Source organism: Pongo abelii, chromosome 9 (assembly GCF_028885655.2).
Source record: "Pongo abelii isolate AG06213 chromosome 9, NHGRI_mPonAbe1-v2.0_pri, whole genome shotgun sequence".
Classification (NCBI taxonomy): domain Eukaryota; kingdom Metazoa; phylum Chordata; class Mammalia; order Primates; family Hominidae; genus Pongo; species Pongo abelii.
In genome coordinates, this window is record NC_071994.2 from 103,330,774 (window position 1) to 103,357,692 (window position 26,919).

A 26,919-nucleotide genomic window follows, 5' to 3' on the forward strand; every position below is an offset into this window, starting at 1 on the left:
AATGATCAGGGAAATACAAATCAAAACCACAATGAGATACCACCCCACTCCTGCAACAATGACCATAATGAAAAAATCAAAACATAATAGATGTTGGCATGAATGTGGTGAAAAAGTTACACTTTTACACTGTTGGTGGGAATGTAAACTAGTACAACCACTATGGAAAACAATGTGGAGATTTCTTAAAGGACTAAAAGTAGATCTACCATTTGATCCAGCTATCCCACTACTAGGTATCTACCCAGAGTAAAAGAAGTCATTATACGAAAAAGATACTTGCACACACGTTTATAGCAGCACAATTTGAGATTGCAAAAATACGGAACCAGCCCAAATGCCCATCAATCAATGAGTGGATAAAGAAAATATGGTGTATACACCATGGAATCCTGCTCAGCCATATTAAAAAAAAGAATGAAATAATGGCTTCACAGCAACCTGGGTGGAAATGGAGACTATTATTCTTAAGTGAAGTAACTCAGGAATGGAAAACCAAACATTGTATGTTCTCACCCATATACGAACTAAGCTAAGAGTATGCAAAGTTATAAGAATGATACATTAGACTTCGGGGATTCAAGGGGAATGGTAATGGGTGGCAAGGGATAAAAGTTCTCGCATTGGGTACAGTATACACTGCTTGGGTGATAGGTGCACCAAAATCTCAGAAATCACCACTAAAGAACCTATCCATATAATCAAACAGCACTGGTTCCCCAAAAACCTGCTGAAATGAAAAAAAAATGGAAAACTAAAAATTAGAAAAATTTTTTTAAAACTTGATAAGTAAAAAAAAAGGTTGATAAGAGGATGTGTTGTTGTACATTCATCCATTATAGCAAATGTACTATTCTGGTGAAGGATTTTGATAACATGGGAGGCTGCGCATGTGTAGTGGGCAGGGAGATTCGGGAGATCTCTGTACCTTCCTTTCAATTTTGCTGTGACTCTAAAATGGCTCCAAAAAAATATTTTAAGAAGTGTGAAAAATTGGACAAGCAAAGACAAAATATTAGGAAGACTACTCAATGGTTTTATATGACTGAATGAAAATGTAAAATTAGGGGAAAGTTCACAACTCACCCAGTAATCAACAGCTGCATATGGCAGAACTCATGAGTTTTAGATTTTATAACTTCATGTAAGGAAACTGCATTGTGTGTGACATGAATATCATAGAATCGTCACACCAGAAAATCAAATACACTATCTGCACAGTTAAAATAATCACTATCTTGGAGAATCAGCCTTGGAAAAAATAGAGTGTCTACTAAGAAGAACCATCCTTGGTCAGGCACAGTGGCTCACGCCTGTCCAGCACTTTGGGAAGCCAAGGCAGGTGAATCACTTGAGGTCAGGAGTTCAAGACCAGCCCGGCCAACATGGTGAAACCTCGTCCCTACTAAAAATACAAAAATTAGCCAGGTGTGGTGGCAGGCACCTGTAATCCCAGCTACTTGGGAGGCTGAAGCAGGAGAATCACTTGAACCCAGGAGCTGGAGGTTGCAGTGAGCTGAGATTGTGCCATTATATTCCAGCCTGGGCAATAGTGTGAGACTCCGACTCAAAAAAAAAGCCATTCTCTTTGTTTAGATTTTTCTCTATATTCTCCTACAGGTATTATATGAGTCAGAATTCATACTTCCTGTCTGCCACTAATAATATTATGTACATTATAATTTTAAATGAAAATAATATTTGAGAGACAAAATCAGAAAACCAAAATATGAAGGATTAAAAAACATATACTTACAAATAATAAAAATCAGAAATATTAAAATTTCAAGAAACAATGGCTCAAGCAGTTGAACAGCAGGGGAGCTCTCTAAAAATCATTCACAAACCTAGGAGAAGTACTATTTTCTCTGTTATATAAAGATGCAGAGATTTACTGGTTAACTAACTTGTCCCATTATATGTGGCTTACAAATACCAAAAGTAAAATTCACATATAGACCTTCTGGCTTTACAACTTTGGAACCCATAATCTCCTTTCTGAGGTCTATTCTGGGAAATTAATCTAATATGTGGAAAACAGGGTATATGAAGATTTCCATGGCAGCATTTTAATTAAAGGAGCAATATGAATATTTCCATGGCAGCATTTTAATTAAAAGAGCAATAATTAGAAGCTATCCAAATGTTTTACAGTAGGACAATGGTTAAATAATACGTGGTACATAGGCATATGATACAATGTTATTTTTAAAATAAGAAAATATTTCTATATAAGAGAATGAAAGCAGGACATAAAAAGTATAATTATTTTAAATATAAAAAATAGGAAGTGATACACAAAGAAAATAATTGTATGAAGGTATTAAAACGATAAGCTGTCTGTGCTCTAATTTTAATTATTGATATCTTTTTAATGATTTAAATTTGGTTTCAAGTGATTTTACATAGAGAGTTCAAAATTCATGAGTTGTTGAAATCTACGTCTGAGGAAAGAAACTAAATGAAGAGAAGTTTCAACCTTAGAAAGTGCATGTGACTTGTAAATATTGTGTAACCTCAATTCCAGCTTAAGAATCACTAAAGGAGAGAAAAGTAGCAGAGTGGTATGGCAGCCTCCGGGTTCTGAGGTGTTCTGCGACTTCCCCATACCCTAACCTTCTCGGCCTCTTCCCCAGAGAATCACAATCTAGATGTGGAACAGTGGATTTGAAAGCTATAGCAGCAACTCATAGGGGAGCTGGTGAATACACGCAGTCCCCAGGAGGCTTTGGATCGCGGGCACCTTCTTAGGCAGAAAAGAAATCAAGAGCCAGAGCACAGCACATTGAACCCCAACTATATCTCAGCTGCTTTCTGCCACTTTGGTTGATGACGTGTTCAAAATTGGCAATGCTGAGATTTCACAAGTCACTCTTGCAGGGATCATCAGACATGCAGAGAAGGCTTCAACCAACATTGTTTACAAAATAGATGACATGACAGCTGCACCCGTGGATGTTCGCCAGTGGGTTGTCACAGATGACACCAGCAGTGAAAACACTGTAGTTCCTCTAGAAACATATGTGAAAGTGGCAGGCCACCTGAGATCTTTTCAGAACAAAAAGAGCCTGGTAGCCTTTATAAATCATGCTTCTGGAGGATATGAATGAGTTCACCATACATATTCTGGAAGTGATCGATGCACACATTATCACAAAGTGAACAGCCAGCCCTCAGCAGAGAGAGCACCTATCAGCAACCCAGGGAAGAGTGAAGCAGGGTACTTTGGTGAGAAGAGCTTCATGCCAGCAAATGGCCTCACTGTGGCCCAAAACCAGGTGTTGAATTTGATTAAGTCTTGCCCAAGACCTGAAGGATTGACCTTTCAGGATCTCAAGAACCAGCTCAAATGCATGTCTATATCCTCAATCAAGCAAGCTGTGGATTTTCTGAGCAATGAGGGGCACATCTATTCTACTGTGGATGATGATCATTTTAAATCCACAGAGGCAGAATAACTGGAACTAATTGGGTACCTGAGATATTTTACAGCTGGACCTAGCTTCACAATCTATTTTCTCCAGCTGTGCATAAGTTTGGCCAGGTGGCTTCTACAAGTCAGTTTCATCTATAAAAGGTCTCCACCAACATCCTTTTGAAACTTACTGCTCTTCTGTTTTGTTTGAAGCTCAGAGGGAGATGGGCAATTGACAGGGATACAATCCCAGGTGGAATTTCTTGAGGAAGTTACAAATAAACTTGTTTCATACTAACATAATGCAAATAACTCTTTTATAAATGAAAATATGCTCACGCTCTCCACAACAGGGAGAACCAAAGAAAGTCCCATAAGTCAATTTGTCCCAATCATGGTGAAAGCTTGCCCCTTCTCTAGGGAACTACATCAGAAAGTTACCTACCAATAACACGCTCCATATAAAATATCAGAAGAAATGAACAGGCTAAAGTAATTTAACATTTATAAAAACATACAAAAGACAAGGAAGAAAATGTGGCTAATTACTGTGGTACTCATTTCATAAAGGTGTAGTTGTAATTTCTAACTTCCTTCTTCCTCCTTCCATTTCTTGTTCCTTTTGCTTTCAGCCACCGCTGAGGTTGGTTAAGGTTCTTAATATGTCATGGTAGTTAAAATGTTCATTCTTGAGATCAGAGCCTATAATGACTTCCTATGGTCACCACTGGAAGAGGCAATCCTAGACATGTTCCAGAATGTCTCCAAATTCCAATTAAACTTCTCACTGGCCACAGAGTATAGCAGCACCCTTAGCACCCTTAGCTGAAAGAGAATCTGGAAAATATGTTTGGCTTTCTAGACTCCACAGTACGCAAAACACGAAGGAGGATGAAATGGGTGAAGTAATCTATTATTTTCACCACAGTAATCAAGTTGGGGGAAAAAAAAAAAGAATTACTCTCTTATAACCTTCGCCACAGTAATGCAGGATTTTTCTCGGCCCCTTCATCAGACTTGTGACAGGAGTGGCCCCATTTACTCGGCCTGCCACATTCAAGCCTTTGTGGGAGGGAGCACATGAACAAGCTCCATGTGAGGCCCACAGCCAGAACAGGCGCATGTGGATAAATGTAGGATCCTGCCAGCCAGTTCAGCTGCTGGCAGGAAAAATCTCCATGTGGGGCCCATGGCAGTGCCCAGGTGGTGCTAGGTGCCTGTGACCCCTAAGCCCCAGAGGGAGTGTTAACAGTGCTCTCTTAGCTCTGCTGTCCCCGGACGGCTGTGTGTTAGCAGCTCAGCTGACAGAAGCAAGCTCTGTGTGGGGCCTGCATTGGTTCCCAGGTGAGAGTGTCTGCAACCCTGAAACCCCAGAGGGAGTGTTACAGTGCTCTCTTACCTTCACCGTCCATGGATAGTTGTGTGTTAGTAGCTCAGCTGACATGAGCAAGCTCTGTGCGGGGCCCGTGGCAGTGCCCAGGTCAGGGTGCCTGTGACCCCGGAACCCCAGAGGGAGGGGTGCAGCACTCTTAGTTCTGCCATCCATGCACAGCTGTGTGTTAGCAGCTCAGTTGACCCCTTGCCTCATCACATGGGGCAACTACCCTCCACTGGCGAGGGCAAAGGGCTGGTGTGACAGACTTTCTGGGTACCTGCACTCGGTGGGTCCTGAGCTCTTGTCTGGTGTCCAAGAAGAATGAGGTCATACGGACTAACTGAAGGATAGGGAAGGTGGAGAATTTTACTGAGCAATGAAAATGGCTCTCAGTGGAGAGGGGAGCTGGAAAGGGGATGGGAAGGGCAGGTTGCCTTTCCTAAAGTTAGATTGTCTCTTCCCTGAAGTCAAGCTCTCTCTCCTCTGAAGTGCAGCCCTCTCTCATCACTTCTGACTGATGGTGGGATGTTTTTATGCACAGGATGGTGGGGGTGGGCCATAGGTAGTTTTGGAAAAGGCAAGATTCAATTGGTAAAAAGGCGTTATTCAGAAAGAACAAATCAGGAGAGAATGGGCAAAAAGGAATAGAAGTACTCACTTCAGGCCACGGGTTTCAGGCTTCTCAGCTTGAAGTACAGTTTCACTGGGGACCCATTTCTGTCTGCCTAGAATTTCTCTGCCTCCTGCCTCTGTCAACAGTAAGGAAGTAGATGGGAGAAAGGTACTCTTTGTTGCACTGATATGTAGTTAAGTTCTAGTGCCTAAACAGAGTAAAGCTTTAGCTTAATTGTGGGACAGTCATTGAGTCTCACAAAGGGATCGAGTTTGCTGAAGCCAATTACCATAAGCTCCTAACCAGGAAAGATGATCTCAATGCATCAAAAGGGCTTTGACAGAAAGCTGTTCCTTTCTGCCTCCCTCCGCCCTCCCTACCCCCAGATCCTGACAATGCTGTTTCTCTACATTCAAACCATTCCAGAGTATCCAGTGTTCTACCACCTCTTCTCCATTAAACTGATACAGCTCGTGTGATTCATCTTTATGTGAAGCTCAAGAGGAAATACTCAGATGCCACATACTCAGATAATTCATTTGAAGTTTCATGGTTTTGAATGGTAAATTGTTCTGATGACCTAATGAGAGAAAAGCAATCCAGTTTCTTTGAATGATTCTTCTTTAATGTCAGGATGCATTTTCACTCCTTCAGGCCACCAGGCTACAAGGTAGCAGCTTTTGTTGTTTTGCTGAGTGCTGCTGTAGTGCTGCAATTTACACAGATGCAAAGCAGACAGTGATATGGAATGTATTTTGGCCTTATTAGTAAGACCCGTTAATTGGGTGATATAGGAGTGATTTCTTCCTATGAGTGGAGTCCAGCAACATCCAAAAAAGAGAAAAAGTTCAAGCAGCCACAAGCAGAGAGGAAGCTTTAAAATTAACCTGCCATGTGATAATTTGTTGACAGGTTGGTTACTGGAAAGACATGGAACAGGAAGATACAGCAGAAACAGTCAAAACTAGAGGGAATGAGTCTTTCGTCATCCTAACAGGATTAGAAGGAAATACGTTATATCACTTCACAGTGAGGGCTTACAATGGAGCTGGATATGGGCCACCTAGCAGTGAAGTGAGTGCAACCACCAAGAAATCCCGTAAGTGACCTGGGCTTTTTGTTTGTTTCAGACAAAGGGGAAACATCTTATAACATTTCTCAAAGCCATGTGAGGTGCATAATAAGCAGAGTCAAAGGGGAGTTTTGATTCACAGTCTTGCTTCATCTGTGCAAGTCTTGATTCACAGTGCTTAGATCTGAATCCTCAAACTAGCTCAGAAAATTTTGCATTCAGAGTAGACAAAGGTTATCTTCCTGTGAAACAAGGCTAAGCGATTCTGACACAGAAGGGAGATAAAAGGATTCAAGTTCAAAAGCTCAGTAGAGTAGCTATTAAAATGACACTCCTGGAGCAAAACCCTCCTTATATGACTCCAGCTGGAAGGAAGCCTAGATTGCCAGCCAACTACTAAGCAGGCAAAAAGATTGAGATACTCACAAAGAATTAAATGAAGAAACGTATTTAAGAATCCTTGTCAGTTCACTTTCACCTTTTATTTTGCAGCGCCTAGTCAAGCACCTAGCAACCTCAGGTGGGAGCAGCAAGGCTCTCAGGTTTCTCTGGGCTGGGAACCCGTCATACCATTAGCCAACGAATCTGAAGTTGTGGGTTACAAGGTCAGTATTTCTTCACTCTTTTGCATAGATACTTATCTCTGAAATTGTTATCATGAAGATGGAAAATTAATAAGGCATAAAAAGACCCATTAACCAACCTATTTGTTCTCAATCATTTTCTATCTGTATCTTAGAAAGATAGCCTTCCTATAGATAGAGAAGCCAAGGCAGTCAAAATTAGTTTCAACTGCACAAGGCACAGCAAGGGAAGGAGCAGGAAAAGTAGTGACAATCTGAATGTAGTGTGAAGATGACTCTGTGAAGCATGATATTAGGACCAGCAGAATTTAGGCAGAGAATTCTGGCATATTCCTCCAGGAGATTAACTTTGCTGGCAGCTGACAAATATGGGATCATTTCGTTTCAGTGGAAAGACTTTCAATTAGCAAGGAAACAGAAGAAGAAAAAAAATGCAAGGACCAGAACACTAAATAGAAAACAAAAAATCCAGGGAGAGACACAGCAAGCTCCAAAACAGACACAACATTCACATACAGTCATTCTGTTCTGTGACAGTAAGATCTGGAAATTTGATAACATGTGCAGTTTGTTTTTGAAAAATACCTTTGTTATCTGATTTTTAAATATATGCGATGTATGTATTGAATTGGCTTAATTTCAAATTCTTGTTCTATAATGTCAGATTCTGTTTGTTGCATTAAACTTCACACAGAATAATTAGTTGAATATTCACAATATTTCTAATATAATAAAATATATTAAGTATAATATTTTAAAATATTTCAGTGATAATATTTAGACTGAAAGGTATCATTATAGGTGGGCTTTCAACTATCAGAGATGGTAACACAGTATTCAATATATAAAATGCTAAAATTTAAGGAGCTAAAAACTGAAGAAGTTATCAATGGAATATTTTAATTTCCATTAATATTATATCACACAAACTAGCATTTGTTAGCTACTGTAATTAGGATAGATCACAGACATACACACACACACACACACACACACATCCATCAGTAATGCTCGGGAATATTGAATTTCATCTTTTGCAGGGAGGGCAGATGGGTCATTTTTCTATACCTTTCCCTTACTCCTCTCCTTTCCATACCCTTCCCCAAAAGACCATATCCTCACAACTTCTCCTCTTAGGGAAATATACTGTTTAATGCTTAGGGATAGCAGGCGAGAAATATGATAGACCATTCAAGAACCCATCTAATATCATTAGAACTATGATGAACAATATCCCAAACTGGAGAGGCAAAGTAGAATGCAAGAGAAAACCAGATAAACATGTATGGTCAACTGGAAGGCTCATATGGTTTAGGTACCTTTCAAGTGAGAATAGAGAAATACTATATAACTAGAAAAATACTCTATTGAGCTTGGGTGTAGGGATCCCAGGCTAGGTGCCACTACTCTTTGTTCACATTTGACACCTCTTTCCCAGTCATTGTTCTTACTTTTTATATATGACTGTCTCCCCAAACAGACTGAAGTCCTCAAAGGCAAGGACTTTATCTTACTTATTTCTTGTTCCTAAAGTTTCTAGAATGGATGAATAATGTTGGCCCAGATAGAAATGTCTTATGCAGTTATTTATATATGTGTATTACCAAATATGTATTTTTTTCTAGCATAACCTTGCCGTTTGTTGTTGCTTAGAGGAAAAAATATCACTGGCCACTGATTCAGACAGACTTTAGTTCAAATCCTAGTTGAGTAATTTAAGTAAGTTGTTTAAACTTTCTCAGTTTTATTTTCTTAACTTCACAAATGGCAGAAATAGCAATAATAATACATATTATACAGGATTTTCTAAAGAATAATTGTGTAAAATGCTTGGCATATAAAATGTTCTCATTAAAAAACAGATACCATTTCTTACTGTTGTTGGAGCATGTCTCATTAGGTAAAATTTTTAAAATTTTAACAAAGAAACTGATCGTTAAAAGTTGCCTGCCAGTTCCCTCTTAATAAAGATAACACAAGTCATGTTGGAATACCTTGTTGCTGAGGGAAGAATCACTAGCATAGTCCATTTTAGTTGTATAAATTAATGACAAGTAGGCACACATTGCAAAAGATATTTTTTCCTTTTATTTTCTTGAAATGGTTGCACTTCCTTATATCCCTGAGAAGGAAGAATTGATTCGTATAAAAGGAGTCTGCTGATAACAAATGGAGTGAGACCTCAAAACCTTCTCCTTTGCAACTAAACCTTATTGGAACCTTCCTGATGAGTGGGATGATCCCCACTGAGAGAACTGCTAACAGGAAAGGCTCCCTGAAGGAAAGGGGACTTCAGACAGGACTGGGCTTAACCCAGAGTTTGGATTCTCCTCAGAAGGCGGGTTTTCACAGGGCAGCCAAGGATGAAAGCTCCTCCTGACACAGTCACAATGGGACAGGAATATATATTTAGAAATAATAGCTGAGAATATAAAGAGCTATAACCCAGAGAACAAAAGCTTGGAGCCCCTCTTCTGAGTATGATGTTGAAGACAGCTACTGCACCCTTGGCAATGATCCCCACACAGCAGTGAAAGAACTGTACCATCTGAAGGTGCACACTAATATAGAATGACCAGGGCTGGGCATGATACTCAGAAGGAGGATCCTTTTGATTCCTACTACATCTCAAAAATTGCTGCCAACCAAGAGTGGCACCACTATAATAGTGGGCCACCTCTTAAGCACAATGTGTGTCACTTACAAAAATTAATAAAATAGGGACACAGGACACTAATCATTTCTCTTCCCACACAGTAGTTTGAGACAGGCTTGACCCATTAAAACTGAACTTGCCCCTAGGATTCTTGGAACATTTGAAGCAGAAGACTTCTTGCTCATCGGGAAAAGGGAGAGTTTCCATACTTTATTGGAATATTAAAAAGGGAGGTCACTTAATTTTCACTCTTTGTCTTTGCAAACTACTTCACTTTTACAAGCAGAAAGGATCACTGGAAATGTGTATTGTGTGTAGGTTTGAGGCTGAGAACTTGGGATTAATGCCTGAGGTTTAAAATGCAGGGAATATATACTCCACCTTTTACGTTAAGTCCAGTTTAAGATTGAAGAATTCAGAAAAGTATTTATCTGGGAGACTTCTAGGTTGTGAAAGTTATTGAAACATAATAAATGCAGAGGAAAAAGTAGATATTTTCCCCATATATTCAGTGCATAAATAATGTAATAAATGATTCTTTTGTACAGTTAAGATGCTATACACAGGGTAGACATCCTGAAAAAGTGCACTACAAACTGGATCTCATAAAGATAGAGACTGGTGGTTATCAGAGGCCAGGAAGGGGAAAGGAGAGTGAGGAACAAAGAGAGGTTAATCAATGGGTACAAATATACTATAAGATAGAAGAAATAAGATCTGGTGTTTGATAGATCAGAAGGGTGACTATAGTTAATAATCTATTGTACACTTCAAAATAGCTAGATGAGAATAATTTGAGTGTTCTTAGCATAAACAATGATAAATATTTAAGGTAATGGATAACCCAATTACCCTGATTTGATCTTTACACATCATACACATGTATCAAATTATCATATTATCCTGAAAATATGTACATCTATTATGTATCAATAAATATTTAAAAAGTAAATGATATAATGGAATAATACAGTGCCCTTTAATCTTTAGTAGTTGAACTCCTTTCAGGCAGATAAATATACATTAATACCTCTAGGAATTTTAAAATTTATTTTGCCATTTCCCATGGAATATAATAAGAACACTATAAAAATATATCAGTACATTATAAAATTTTAAAGCTTATATTAATAAAGTAATTGTAATCTTGAAAAGTAAACTATAGAAATAGCACAAGATAAAACAGCAGAATTTGACATTTGAGCTACCCATTGTCCAAGAAAGCATTGTCTTAGTCCTTTTGTGCTGTTATAACAGATATCTGGGACTGGGTTATTTATAAAAAATAAAAATTTACTTCTCTCAGTTCTGAAGGCTGAGATGTCCAAGATCAAGGCTCCAGCAAAGTCCGTATCTGATGAGGGTCCACTTTTGGTTTCCACAATGGTGACTTGAAAGCAGTATTCCTCAAGAGGGGAGGAACACCGTGTCCTCACTTGGCAGAAGGCAGAAGCGCAAAAGGGCCAACAACCATGAGAAGCCTCTTCTATAAGGGCACTGATCATATTCATGAGAGGAGAAGTCCTTGTGATATAATCACCTGTTAAGGGCCCCACCTCTTAATACTATCACACTGGCAACGCCTGAATTTTGCAGGGGACACATTAAAACCATAGCGGCATAGATCTTACTTTCTTACTTGATTTCAGACATTGAGGTGTCAGCAACATATATAACTAGCAGATATGACCAGAGAAAGATGATAACAGAAATTTTGCTAACAGATATTAGGAGAAAAAAAAAAAGAGGTCTCCCTATCACAAAATCTTGTCAGGGCCTTCAAAAGTGACCAAGAATATCATGAAAGATAGATGGAATTGAACCACATATAATTGCACAATAGGTAACACATTAAAATTGAATTCATTTAGGTGAACATTAAGCAGTACCTAGTGGTGAAACTTTTCACTGATTTATTTTTGAGATTGTCTATGAGATGCTGGGCTTCTTGGAATTTTGTTTAAGAAATCCAGATTTAATAGTAATAATTTCAAGATACCATAGTTTTCACTAACAAGTAAGGACTAAAAGCATAGAGAACCAGCAAGATGTTGGAAAGGATTGTCTGTTATACCAAATAATAATACAAATACTTTCCACTCAAAATAACTTTCCATTTGAGAAGTTGAATCCAATTTGGTAATTTATTTAGCATATTTATGACTTTTCTTCAGGTCAATAAACATGTGCCACTTTATTTTGTTATATTTACATTCCCCAATTCAGAATCAACTGCCTATTTTATTAATACATTATTTATAAATGATTGGGAAAATGAAACAAAAACTTCAAATGAAAGTTTTCATACCTTGACTTGTTTTTTCAAATAAATGTTTTTAAACAAATAAAATTTTATCTTTACAACTCCTATAATTTGGGGTCTCTATCTAGAATCCTTACTAATTATAGCACATAAGACTCACCATTACTGGTGTTACTAAAGAAATGCCAAAAAAACTTACGGACTAAAGTATATTCAGCCGTAATTTTTAATGATCTTGAAAATGGAAAATATTTTTCTTTACACCATGAAAGTAACTTACTCAGATTATAAAGTAAAACAACCATTTTATCTCCACCTTATTTTCTTCACACAGACTTATGCTTGAGTGAAAGGAAAAATAAAACTCAATGTTCAGGGGCTATGCTTTCACTTCAGCAAATGTCCCCTTCCCCACAAACAGAAACTATTATCCCTTCAGAAAAGACACAAGCAGTCAGAAAGAATTCAGGACCTCAGGCTATAATCCAAGCGAAAACTATTAGTTTTTCAAGTCTATATCTAGAAAATAGCCTTTCCTAGATATACAACCCCTTCACCAAATATCTCCCCTCACCCACATCTACTTTCTACCTGTTTACAGAGCTAGGGCAAATAGAAGGAAATCAGGCCCAAAGTTTACTAGTTATTATACAATCCATCAATACTGTAGTAGTCCATTTTCACATTGCTAATAAAGTCATTCCTAAGACTGAGCAATTTGTAAAAGAAAGAGTTTTAATGGACTCACAGTTCCACGTGGCTGGAGAGGCCTCACAATCACGGTGGAAGGTGAAAGGAATGTCTCACACGGCAGCAGACAAGAGAAGAGAACTTGTGCAGGGAAACTCTCCTTTATAAAACCATCAGATCTCATGAGACTTATTCAGTATCATGAGAATAGCACGGGAAAGACTTGTCCCCATGATTCAATTACCTCCCACCAGGTCCCTCCCATAACATATGGGCACTGTGGGAGCTACAATTCAAGATGAGATATGGGTGGGAACACAGCCAAACCATATCAAATACAGAGGTTCTCATTTGTTTATGCAACTTAGATATCAGTTGAGCTTCCAGATTCCTGAGATATATGTACACTTGGGTTGATACTGTTTTACATACCCGCTAGAACTTTGAAGCTCATCCCTGTATTTCTCCAGTTTCTTGGGAACTGTATAGTCTATAGCCACCCTAGTCTCTGATTTCTTTTATTTTGCAGCTCTTCTTTCATCTTATATTCACTCTAAATATGAGACTCAGCCTTCTTTTCTGTGTTTCCACAAATTAAAAAGACTCATATATAATGACTTCAGTTGGAAGATAGGTACATGGGGTTCGTTATAGTATCCTCTTTACATTCATTTATGCCTGAAATTTCTCAGAATTTTTAATAATTGAAATGGAAATGGCTCATGTCATATCCAGTATATATATGAAGCAGACTTTTTGGAAATGCTGGGGAGATACAGTTAGAAAGGAAAAACATGAAGCAAACATCTGCAACGTGCCCAAAAAGAAATCTTGTTGTTAAAATTGTGTTCAGCCACCCTGCAGGCAGTGACTTCTCACTGATACTAAGTCTCCCAACTTCTATTCATCTAACTTCCATTGTCTTACTGACTCCTTCCTTCCCATCCCATTGTCACTGAGGCTTTAGATTCCTCACCCTTATTATGAAGAGCAGTTGTACCCATCAACTCTTCCCAAGATGCTCATCAGAGGAACAGGCCTTTCGTTTAATATGAGCCGTCCTTCCCAGGAGTACTTTGGGTACAACCAGCAAAAATTTATTCTGTTATATTTTTAGCACACTCACCTCAATATTCTACGACCATCAAACATATAGAATAGCCATTTCCAGATCATGCCTTTGAGAATAGCAATGCCACATTAACTTTCTATTTAGGATCATCTCTTTGGGTAACCCACTGCTCTCAGTTTTTTTTTTTTAATACCAAAATTTGAGAATAGTCTTGACAATACATTAGACAATTTTCTTTATGCATAATCATAGCTGTCATTGCAATTGTCAATCTATAAATGTCCATATTCTCTAAGAACTCTCTGGACTCCTTACTGTCAATAACTATTTTTTATATGTCTTGATAACTTCTTAACCTTCTCATAGTTCTCATTCTTATTCATCTTTTCTAAATCAGGATTTTAAAATGAGCCAAGATTCTCTAAAGCACTGAAGATTAACTATTAATTTAATGTATCTTTTTACTTAGTAGATCTACATATATGTATAGCACTCCATCTCCCTGGATATATTGGTAAAAGGCCACACTTAATCTCAAACTCCTTTTGACACCACTAACTAATTTTTTTCCCCTGTCTTTACCTTTGAATCCTAAATCTCAACTGATCCACAAATTTTTCTTCAACTCTAGAACATTAGATATGCATTGCTGGATGTATTTTCCTTTGTCATAAGAACTGTAATTTATTGAACCATAATAACACTGTCCTCTAAAATAGTCACTCCCCTGCCAATCCTCACCAATTTACATACTTTCCCATTCCCATAAATTTGCTTTCTAATTACCTCACATGGATGATCAGAATTCTAATTCATCACGATGCTCCAGATGAAATCAAAAGCATACAGATATATTTGTCACATTTTAAGACAAAAGAAGCTGCTTATGGCATCCTCCAGGAAGTGTTCCTGATTTCCCCAGTCTTGACTAAGTACCCACTTTGTGCATTACTATAGCATCAAATATACTTCCCACTGCAGTACATACCATACTTCCTTGCATTGTTTGTCTGTCTTCAATATTAGACTATAAATGCCAGGAAGACCATAACCATGAGGTCTTATTCTCTGATGAATCTCCAGTATCTAGCACTATGCCTGGCCTGCATGAGATGTCCAATAAATGTTTGATAATGCTGTTATCACCTTCCATTTACACTGAGGCTATAGGATCCTTCACAATAAGGATTTCAATAGATACAATCGTTGCACGTCATAATTAAATGGAGAATTCACTTCCTTCCCAAGAACATGAAGTAGATTTAAAATTAAATGAAAAAAAGGAAGTGAAATGGAGGGAGCATTTATTACTAGAATTCAGAGGGTTCAAGTACACGCAGGCTTCAATATGTGGAAATATTGCTTCTCTAAAGTATTTTTGGATTTTTTTTGTATGTAAGTTAATTCAAGCTCAAAACACATTTTCTGTAGGAAAATATATGTCAATAATTATCTAATTTCCCAAGTCAGTTCATATTTTATGATGCACTTGAAATACCAACCCTTTAACAGTGAATAAACAATGATGGCAACAGAAGGAGTAGCTTTCTCTTATTAAGCTTATCATACACCAGGTCCTGTGCTAGGTGTTCTACAGGCACTTTCTCATTTTATTCCCCTAAAACACTAAAATTGTTATTATTATCTCTACCATACAGTAGAATAAATTGAAGTTTACAAAAGTTAGTAATTTGCCCAAATTTTCCCAGCCAGGAAGGTATAGGAGATTTTGTTTTCTTTTGCTATGTTTTGTAGGAAATTGTTTCATATCCAGATCTGTATGAATACAAAGCCATTTTTCTTTCCATTATACACTTATAATACCAATTATGAAAAAGCACAAAAAACAATGAATCTGAATAAAAACACATTTAAACACATCTTAACTGCCACTACTTGACTATTGTACCAAAAATTTTACTCGACTATTTTTGGAGGCAAATAATAATACGATATAGTAAAATAGCTCTGAAGTGATGATCAAATATAAATCTTCTGATGAGATTCCTACCCTAACTAGCCACATGGTCTTGTACAAGTCACCTAACCTTTATGGCCTTCATTTTCTAATATGTAAACACAGGATTATCCTGTGTCCTGATTTGCAGTTCCAAAATTGTTTTCCGTGCGTGCATGTTTAATTATAATACCACAACAGACGTCTAAAATGCTTTAGCTTTGCTACACCATGTATCCAAATGCTGATTTTACCAAAAAGCAAACCACTACAAAATAAAAATTAAAAAAATAAAATTTTCACTTTCAACTGTTTCCTACATTGTTAGGGATTTATTATTGGTATGTTTAACAAATTTTCTTTACTCCTTTCAAACTATTTGAAGATAAGCTTTCCAAACTTCCTTAGGATATTTCAATAACCAAGCATAACAGACTCTCCATGATCTGCCTCCTCTCTACCTACTTCTCTAGCCTCATTCCTCACTATTCCCATATATCCCCTCTCCATTCCCTGCTGTCATGCCATTGTTTCTTATTGCTTAGATGTAGTTATTAATTTTATCTTATCTCTTTCTGGAATTCTCCTCCCTTTCTCACACTGGTCCACTCTATCATATTTAAATATGTAGTTCAGACATCACTTCCTCTGGAAGGCCTTCACTAAACCCCTAGACAAAATTAAACTCTCTCCTGTACCTCCATGGCCCTTTTGTACACTTCTACTGCAGTGTACTGCACATGTATTACATTTGCTTATGTAACTGTCTAAACTGTAAGCTCCTTGTGCTTATCTCAGAATGTGACGCATAGTAGGTAGTCAATGTGCATTTGGAATCTTTCATATCAAATGTCTAAACCTTGTCATTACTCACAGGTTTTTTATAGGCAAGAGGGTCACAGCAACAGCCAAGTTATTGAGACACAGAAACTTCAAGCAGTAGTACCACTCCCAGATGCTGGAGTCTATATTATTGAAGTTCGAGCATATAGTGAAGGAGGAGATGGAACAGCTAGTTCTCAAATCAGGGTACCATCATATTCAGGTAAGTTTTGACATAGTAGATTTAATTTGCTGACAACCAACAATTACAAGGTGGTATGAAAGTCATCAAAATTGATGTGATAGATTTCATGGTTCAGAGATTTTGAGGGATTTCTCCTCTCTGATTTTTATATTATCTTCTGATTAATATGAACCATAGTAATCTACTCACAATTGCAGAATTTCTGCAAATCTAGAAAGGAGTTGACATTTTCATTAGAATGTACTGATTTGTGAAATGTCCTTGCCTGTCCTGGTCTCAAGTAGTACCTTGCTAGCCATTTGGTTTTTGGAGTATAGCTTTTAAACTGCTATTACACTGGTTTTGACATACCTACATTTCTGTTGTTTTGATTGCCTTTATTGTTAGAAAATAAGGAGTTTAAAGAGAAGCTTTTAAAATTGAAATGTGACCATATTTATTGATTTCTAAACAAATTATAAATTTTATTGAACATTATTATTAACAATATTAATAATTGCTAGCTTTCACTGACCCTTATTATATGTCTGGCATGGTCAAAAGTGCTTTACATACATCATCTAAGTTTAGTAACAATCATATGAGATAGGTGACATTTTTACTGTTTTGCAGAAAACATTTAAGTAACTTGCCTAAGACCACACTATTACTAAGTTTCAGAACCAGGATCAAAACCTGGGTATGATTGTCTCCAAAACCACATATCTTCACCACCACCATCATTATTACATAAGCAAGGGAAAACTGATTAAAGGAAGCAAGATTTTAGAAATTTAGAAGAAAGCAACCATTTTGTAGAGATAGTAAAAGAAAAAAAAAAAAAGCAAAAGAATTAGATAGGCAAATTTCTAATTTTAAAGGTATTAGACAATTTTATGAGAACATTATGAAACATTTTCTCATGTATAATTAGTGGGTAATTAGGAACATCATTTGTTGAGCAATCATTCCCAAGCAGAATTATCAACCTACAGGGAAGTGTCCCGTCATGCTCTGTATGTGGCCCTATGTTATTTAACATATTTATCAACTTGAAATCAGACCAGAGGCATTGCTCGTGATTTTTTTAATGCCACCAAGTAAAATGGGAGATAAATACAGTGTAGAAAAGAATGAGACAGACTGAAACTTTAAGGAAAAGCTACTGACATAATACTTGATAATTTTTTTTAACTTTTTAAGTTCAGGGGTACTTGTGCAGGTTTGTTACACAGGTAAACTTATGTCATGGGGTTTTGTTGTTCAGATTATTTCATCAGCCAAGTACTAAGCCTAGTACCCATTAGTTATTTTTCCTGATCGTCTCCCTCCTGCCAACCTCCACCCTCTGATAGGCCCTAGCATATGCTGGTCCCCTCTATATGTCCATGTGTTCTCATAATTTAGCTGCCACTTACGATACTTGATAAGTTCTCCCGTAAAAATACAGGATAAGGAACATTACTGATAATTGATAAGATTTGCATACCTGTAAATTAGATATTACATCAACATTAATTTCATTTTTTTAAAAACTGTACTGTGGTTATATTTTTAAAAGCCTTATTTTTAGGAACTATACATTAAAAAATTTAGAGGAAAAGGTGCATCATATCTGCTATCTGCAATTTCATTTCAAATGTTTCAGAAAAATGTATATATGTATAGAAATAACAATAAAGCGAGAATGATAAACTGTTAACATTTAAGGAATCTGGGTGAATTCCTCAGTCTCACAACTTTTCAGTACACCTAAAAGTATTTTTAAATGTATAGTTAAAAATACAAAACATAAGATGGGAGAAATCTGACTTTTTCAGAAATTCTGGTGAAAAGATCTAAGAATTTAAATTTTATTGTGGTCACACAAAAATTTAATATGCTTTATGATTCATTTATAAAAGTATAGTTTTAACAACAAGAAAAGTTATAATGTCTCTGCATTAATTATTTCACAATTGAACGGTTCAAATGAGGGTGCTGAATTTTCAAGAGCATCTTAAAACACTATTTCCTGAAAAGCAAAATATACGACAACCTTCCTCTTGCTTCAGCACGTCAGATTCCTAGACAGCAATACAGTGAGCATTTACTGAGGCCTCATCACGTTCCTGGGATTAAACTAGGTGTTTTCTATGTATTATTTTATCTTTCTAGCAATCCTTTGGGGTAGGTATTTTATTCTTCTCTGACTCCCTAAGGTTACTTTCAACTCTAACACTATCAGATTCTATAGTATTATCTGAATAAGATCAGCCTCAACCTTGGAAGTACTTATGATAACCTTAATTCTCCCATTTATATTTTAAATTGTAACTTCTATTCCAAGAAAAAAAATGTCAACTTTTATATTTCAGTTAATAACATTTTGGCCAGTGCAACCCACTTCCTGAGTTTCAACATGGGAAACTCTTACACTATTGTCTACCTTAGACTCAGAACCTGAGTCATGATCGGTTTCAGTTTTATCATATTGCAAAAACCAAATGCCTAAGATATCGAATGACTTGCCCAAGTGAAACAGCTAGTTAGTTTTATAGCTGGGGCAAGAACTTAGTCTAATATTGCTCTTTCTGTTGTTTTGTGGGGTTGTTTGCTATATGAAAGTAATATGTTTTAGCTTTGTAGATTGTATTTGGAATTTGAGACACAGACCCTACTTAGCATTCTGAAAGTGAGATATTTTTACAAAAGTGTCATGTAAGTTGATTTAACAAAGATGCAGCCACTCCCAATAGCTAGAAAGGATGTTTTCATGTTTTTTATTTATTAAGCATGCACATACGACTCCAGTGAGTCTTTGTCATCTTGCCTTTCTTATAACTCACAAGTGGCTATGTGCTTCACAATAACTCCATTTTGTACAAGTTGAAATATATGCAACATTCTCCAATATGATGATTGATAAGTTCTAGTAGTGTATTAGCTGTAAAAATTTTCAAAGGAAAGATTTACTGCTTTTTGCATTGTGTGTGTGTGTGTGTGCACGCGCATGTGTGTGTTTACCAAACAAATTATTCTCTAGCTCTTAAGTAAGCATCAGGAAAATAAATTCAGCCTCCCTTTGCAACTAAAATTACCCCCAAAATCCCATTACACTCAGTCTAGCCAGAGAGGATTACCTTGACAGAAGATTCCAGCAATTGGGTAGTAGATTATATTATTATTATTAGGGTTTTAACTAAGGCCAATCATTGTTTTAAGAGAGATAATACACAAATATCTAAATCCACTAATTCCTACCTCAATTACTTTAAGCAAGTTTACAGCCTTTCTAAGCCCCAGTTCCACCTGCAAGAGGAGAATAAATAATTGTATTTACCATATAGGAATGTTATGAGGATCAAATAAGATAACATATATAAAAAGCTTTGTACAGTATGTGGCATACAATAATCATTTATTAAACAATCAATTATGATCATGATGCTTCAGAAGACTTCTGGCTTGAAGAACCACTCCTGAAGTTAGTATCTAAAAGTCACTTAGTTTGTGGTTATGTAGGGCTATTAAAACTACTTCAGACCAATCAACCTTGGATCAGTCAATTTAATCCAACAGCGATTCTAATATATTAGCTGCATACAATGTTTTTGTCTCATAAAAGAACCTCTCCTGGATATAAGAAAGAGTGATGGAAGATCACCATTTTTTGCCAAGTTTGGCACGAGAACCTAGAATTTAAGCTCACTCAACTGAAATAATCAAGAACACATAAATAAATTCAGTAAATAAAATAATGTTATTAGATTTTAAAATTTACTAGAGTAATCATAGTCATGTATTTCTTAATGATGAGGATAACTTCTGATAAATGCATCCTTCGGCAATTTCATTGTGTGAACATCATAGGGCATACTTACACAAACTTAGATGGTATAGCTTACTACACACCTAAGGCATATGGTATAGCCTATTGCTCCTAGGCTATAGACATATATAACATGATACTGTACTCAATACTGTAGGTAATCGTAACACAATGCTATTTGTGTATCTAAACATAGAAAAATTACAGTAAAGACACAGTCAGTATAAAAGATAAAAAAATGGTATACCTCTATAGGGCACTTAACAGGAACAGAGCTTGCAGGGCTGGAAGTTCTGGGTGCGTCACTGAGTGATTGCCAAGTGAATGTGAAGCCCTATGACTTTACTGTACACTGTCGTAGACTTTATAACTGTATACTTAGGCTATATTACATTTATAAAAATAATTTTTCTCTAATAAATTAGCTTACTTTAACTGTTTTACTTTATAAACTTTAAATTTTATCTCTTTTGTAATAACACTTAAAACACATACATAATACAGATAAAAAAACATTTTCTTTATATCTGTATTCTATAAACTTTTTATTTTTTTATTTTATTATTATTAAAGTTTTAGGGTACATGTGCACAATGTGCAGGTTAGTTACATATGTATACATGTGCCATGCTGGTGTGCTGCACCCATTAACTCGTCATTTAGCATTAGGTATATCTCCTAATGCTATCCCTCCCGTATTTTATTTTATTTGCTTTTTAAACTGTTTTGTTAGAAACTAAGACACAAACATCCACATTACTGTAGGCTTAGGCCTAGGTCAGGATCATCAATATCAGTCTTCCGTCTCCACATCCTGTCTCACTAGAGGGTCTACAGGGGCAATAATACACATGGAGCTATCATCTCTTGTAATAATAATGCCGTCTTCTGGAAGCCCTTCTGAAGGACATGCCTGAAGTTGTTTTACAGTTAACTGTTATTCTGTAAGTAGGAGTACACTAAAATAATTACTAAAAGAATAGTAAATACATAAGCCAAATAACAGTCATTTGTTACCATTATCAATTAAGTACTGTACATTATACATTTATATAACTAGCAGAACAGGTTTTACACCAGCATCACCACAAATATGTGAGTAACGTATTGCATTACAACAGTGTAATGGCTACAACATTACTAGGCAATAGGAATTTTTCAGTTCCGTAATAATCTCAGGGGGCCACCATCAAATATGCAGTCCCCGGTGGACTGAAATGTCATTATGTAGCTCATGACTGTAAATTATGAATTCATATTGCCACAAATTTTGTCATTTTTGCTCCATTTTCTGAACTATACACTATCAAAATTATTTTATTTTTTATATCTGAATTTGGAATATTTTCATCATTGGGGAAAATTACATCTCATGATTGGATGTGTTCGTTAGACATGACGTCTAACCTTTTCAATACAATATCTCATATATACTTGTCCCTTCTATATAACTTTGGGAACCTCAGATAATGTCTGATTTTATAAATATAAAGAACACTCTCATCAGAAACAGGAGCAATCTTGCACTCATTAGTCTTACATACTAAAAACAATTCTCTCCTAGCTCAAACAAAACCAAAATAATTTGCTCCATTTGATGCTTCTTTTTTCGCAGGTGGAAAAATCACAAGTGCTCAGTCGACCCTTCACACTCTCTCCACATCTTCGTCATCAGTCACGTTGCTCTTGGCATTGATGATTCCTTCAACCTCCTGGTGAAAACTGCTGACTTAATTTGCTTTTGTTTGCTTTAGCTTGGTAACAGCGGCGAATAGAGTGTAGTGTGAGTGGAGAACCAGGATCCTGAGATGAGCTTGAGCTTTAAAAACTTGGGACTATACATGGTGAACTTACAGGAGGTTAGGGGGGAAATATTACTTATCCATCAGGTTTCTCTTTGGTTTTTGTAAATGGAGAGGACAGTTCTTAGTCCAGTAAAAATATGCAGATTGTATGTAATGAATTTTTGTAAGCAAAAGTAATTTCTGTCAAATGTATTCTTTACTTTTTTAATATGTTGGGATTTTATTTTATATCTGATGACTCCGAGTGTGTGCCATCCATTTGTTAAGTAACTGGCCTTTAGCAGATCTGTTTCAAAAACAAATACAAAAGTGAGAATGAAAAGTTTGCTTAAGACTGAGTCCAGTGTTTTTCATTTTTCCTTTGGCTGAATATTTCAATTGCCAAACCAGCAGGAGATATGAAAAATGCTTCAGTGATGTGGCCCATTATAAGATAAGTACACAAAAATTTTCTTGAAAAATATTGTGTGATTGCATAGTGAAATAGCAAGATTTGTCAATATGCTATTCTATATGCACCCCTAGAGCAAGTCATTAGGGTAGGGAATAAGCCATTTACATTAGTGCAAGATAGATAGAAAGCGAGTCCAAATGAATTTCAGTGCTATTGTTTTTCATAAAGTACTATGTTATCTAGCAGCAAATATAATAAATATTTATTTTTAATAACAAAAGACGGTTTAACATCACCAAAAAATATGATCACTAAAAACTGCAGACATGCTGGCATGGGTGCTAACTTAAAAATGAGATGAATATGGGACAGAGCGTTTCCATTTCTTTACCTACTGCCAAAACAGATGTTGAATTAGGTCCAAGGTTTTCTTCTAATTGCAAAATTTTGCAAAAATTTTAAGGGCAATGAAAATTTGTTGTGCAAATAATTATGCATAGTCTGTAGATTAAAATGGTTCAAGTATAACAAATAAATTTTGATTTTTAAAAACAGTTCCATGCATCACATACTACTGATAAAATCAACTAGTAAAATAAAGACAGTCTGCCTTGGATAAATTGAATTTTTAATTAAGCTGTGGAAACATGGCATCAGTACAGGGATTCAGCTAGTCTAGCCAGCTATGCACTGTTTGATTCTGTGGCTTGGGAAGTAATCCTTATTTGCTACTTCAAAGAGTCAACTTGAGCCTGAGAGATCCTAGAGAGTTGTTGAAAAAATGAGATGAAAATTTTCTACTTGATGATATCTTAAAGAAGTTCTAACAAGCACAAGAATGTGCCAGAGTTGGCATCATACCCATGAAGATGCATGAAAGTGTTGCACCCAGGCGAGTTAAGTAAACGCCACACTTTGAGACAAATTAAGAGTCCTTTATTAAGCCGGCGGCCAAAGAGACAGCTAATGCTCAAAATTCTCTGGGCCACGAGGAAGGGGCTCGATTAACTTTTATACCTAGGTTTAGGATGGGGAGGGGGACTTAAATGTAATAATTCTACAGAAGTAAAAACATGCAAGAATCAAAAGAATCAAAATGGTTACAGAGTGATAAACAACTTAAAAGACAAATGGTTACAAGAAGAGCAACGGTACCAGGTGCAAGGTTCTAAATCTTTCATTATAATTAGATACAGGGTCTATGCCGGACAGGAACTCAAGGTTTTATGTTGTTATCTCTTGGAGGAAATTCCTGGGAACTTCATACATCGTTGGTGTTGGTACCTTATCAGTTAATTGGGCTCCTTTGAAATGCTGAGGATCTGTTTACCCAGGCCAACTCCTTACGAAAGGGGGTTGGGTGAGGAGCCCTAGTATCTTGTAAATTAAGGGGTCAATTGGAGTTTGTCCAGCTTTCCTAGCTAGAGAGAGTCTTATTTACATGAGAAGCAAGGCTAGGTGATTTAAAGAGACAAGCAGGACAAAATTCAATGTAGCGAGTTGAAGTAAAAACAAGGTTAGGCATTTCAAAAGAAGGATAGTTATTGCAAAGTCATATGCCAGAGAAGAACCTGGAGAAACTATGGTTTTATAGGCGATGTTAACAAGAGAACAAAAAACGGTTTTATAATTTTATATGATTTAAACTTGTTAACTGTATTTGCTTCATTAATAACAAGGAAAATGAAACAATATGGAGCTCAAATTGCTAGCTCTCAAGGTTAATCCTTGTAGAATCAGAGGAGTGATTGAAGTTTTTGTTCTGAACATCCTAAAAGAATAGTTTCAGAGTCACAGTAAGTCTGTATGTAGGTTACATATTCTCTTTGGGGAAAATTATGTAAGACACCCTAAACAAACAAGAAATTAGTTAAAAGACTCAGTCAATGATATTATAGTAAATACTACAGATAATAAATATTTAAGCCTGTAAGTAAGTAATTATGACCAAGTGGCCTTTCTTGAATGCCTCCTTTAAAGTGGGAGAGGCTGGACTTTGCAAAAACAGGGATGCTAATTGTTTAGCTGGCAAAACATGAGCTCTCCCAAGTATAGTGTAACTTTATGAATTGTGCATCTGAATAAAAGACAGAAAGAATATTTTTAATGCAAAATAATTTTACATATTTCATGAATCAAGCCATTTTCTTTATTTTCCATGGTGGTGTATACCAGATTTAGTGAAGGACTTTAAGAATCAACTTCTTACTTACACTCTCAGAAAGCAAAGCCCAGTAAAATATTAAACAAATAAAATGGCAAATTTAAATTAACCAATATTTTTAATTAGCTGATGGATGGTACGTATCTGACAAAGTATTTACACACATAGAATGTCTGATGTTGTATTCTTACAGGAATCAGAGATATGGAATGTTTTTACTTAACATACACAGAATATGTATTTTGCATCACAAACCTATTTAAAACACAGGTTTTCAATGTTTATGTACTTATGTGCTACATATCTGTTACTTTGTAGAAAACAGAAGAGCATTCTTATTAAGGTACATTATTTTTCAGCTACAGTACTGAGTTTTTTCTGCTATGGGATAGTAACCACAGTCTTAAATCACTAAAGAGACTGTATTTTTTTATAATGTCCATTGAATATGAAGAAAGCAACAGTCATAATTAGAAACTTCATGAAAGCAAAAGTTTTGCTTACCCAAACGAAGGTACTGTGGACCCCATGTCAAACTGTTAAATATATTGTGTACGATCTGTATATATACTATATATAAGGTATATACCGTGTGGAAGGCACAGTCAAATAATAGTTCTGTGTACTGTTCTTGTAACATTAGATCTTTTTAATAAATAATTCTCTTTTTATTGACTTTTATCTTCTCTCCTGTCAACTATATGAATGACATTATTTATTTTATGCAGACCACAGAATGCCAACGATTCCGGTCTGATTTTAACACTGAAATATCATCATGTTATCCTGTTATGATTTTAGGTTCAAAAATCTCCAGAAATGTCCATGGTAGTCCCAACTTGAAAATTTGAAGCTATATCAAAAAATAAAACAAGAAATGAAGCAAATACAGATGGGATAAGTTCGGGGTTAAACTCATGATTTTCTTTTCAGGAGAAGAGACTACATTAAATCAGTTTCATAAAGAATTTGTTAAATGCATACTTCTGCTTTTATTATAAACAGTTAATCCCAATCTATTCGAAGTACAATTCTCATAGGCATTGACTCTTTTTTTGTCCCTTAGCCCCATTATACATCTCAACTATACCAATAATCACATTACAATGATTTGTTTTAAACACTTCTCTCCAATATCTAGTCACTGGGATTGCCCAGGGAAAAATATATTCTTCTTGGAATTTCTCTCACCAGTGTCTAGCACAGTATCTAACACATATCAAATGAGCAATAAATTGTCAGCCTTAAAATTTCCTCTGGAACAAGCTCCCCAAGCCTGGGTAATCATCCAACATAGCTGGGAACCCAAATCTGCAAGTTCTGATTCAGTAGGTCCGAGACTAGGAAACCCTTGTTTTTAAAATCTTCTCAAACACAAAATAATACAACTCTATTAAAGGAAATTTGGCAATATCTAGTAAAATTTTATATGGATTTTCCCTTTTACCTAGGATATCCACACCTAGGGATCTATCTATTCCTAAAATAGATACAAAAATATGCAACGTTAAGTGGATAAAACAAGATAAAGAAGAGTGAATGTATGACCCTTTTGTGTAAAATACAAACACATTTACTAATATTCTGAAGAAGAAATAATGCAAGCATAAACTAACGACTACTAAAAAAGTGTTACCGATTGAGGAAGGAGAGAATGGGATGCGGGAACAAATATGCAAGCAAACTCTTTTTCAATGTACAGTACTTTTTCATAGTTTTGACTTTGGAACTACACAAATGTTTTAGATTAAATTAAACTTTAAACCAAAAAGAAAAAAAAAAAAAAAACAAAGCAATCTCCTAACATTGAGAATAAATAGAAGTAAATGAACCTAAATATCTACCAACCAAACGGTGGGTAAATTGTAATTTTTCTCTTTTTTAAACTTTTATTTTAGATTCAGGGGGTACACATACAGGTTTGATACCTGGGTATACTGCATGATGCTGGTTTGGGGTGTTAATGATCCTGTCACCCAGGTACTGAGCACAGTACACAATAGTTAGCTTTTCAACCTTTATAACCTCCCTCTCTCCCAGCT

The 26,919-nt window shown here is 36.1% G+C and overlaps 1 protein-coding gene and 1 pseudogene across 1 annotated transcript in view; both read left to right on the top strand.

Annotated features, from left to right (window-relative positions):
* Positions 1 to 25,556, top strand: part of CNTN5 (contactin 5) — a 1,356,469-nt gene extending 1,330,913 nt beyond the window's left edge. Inside the window, exons 22-25 of the mRNA XM_054524966.2 lie at positions 6,316 to 6,502; positions 6,968 to 7,080; positions 16,574 to 16,742; positions 22,130 to 25,556. Of these exons, the coding sequence (XP_054380941.1) occupies positions 6,316 to 6,502; positions 6,968 to 7,080; positions 16,574 to 16,742; positions 22,130 to 22,233 (573 nt within the window). The 3' untranslated portion in view covers positions 22,234 to 25,556. The remainder of the gene's footprint in view (positions 1 to 6,315; positions 6,503 to 6,967; positions 7,081 to 16,573; positions 16,743 to 22,129) is intronic.
* LOC103891893 (replication protein A 32 kDa subunit-like) lies at positions 2,621 to 3,629 on the top strand (annotated as a pseudogene).
* Positions 25,557 to 26,919: the final 1,363 nt, after the last annotated feature.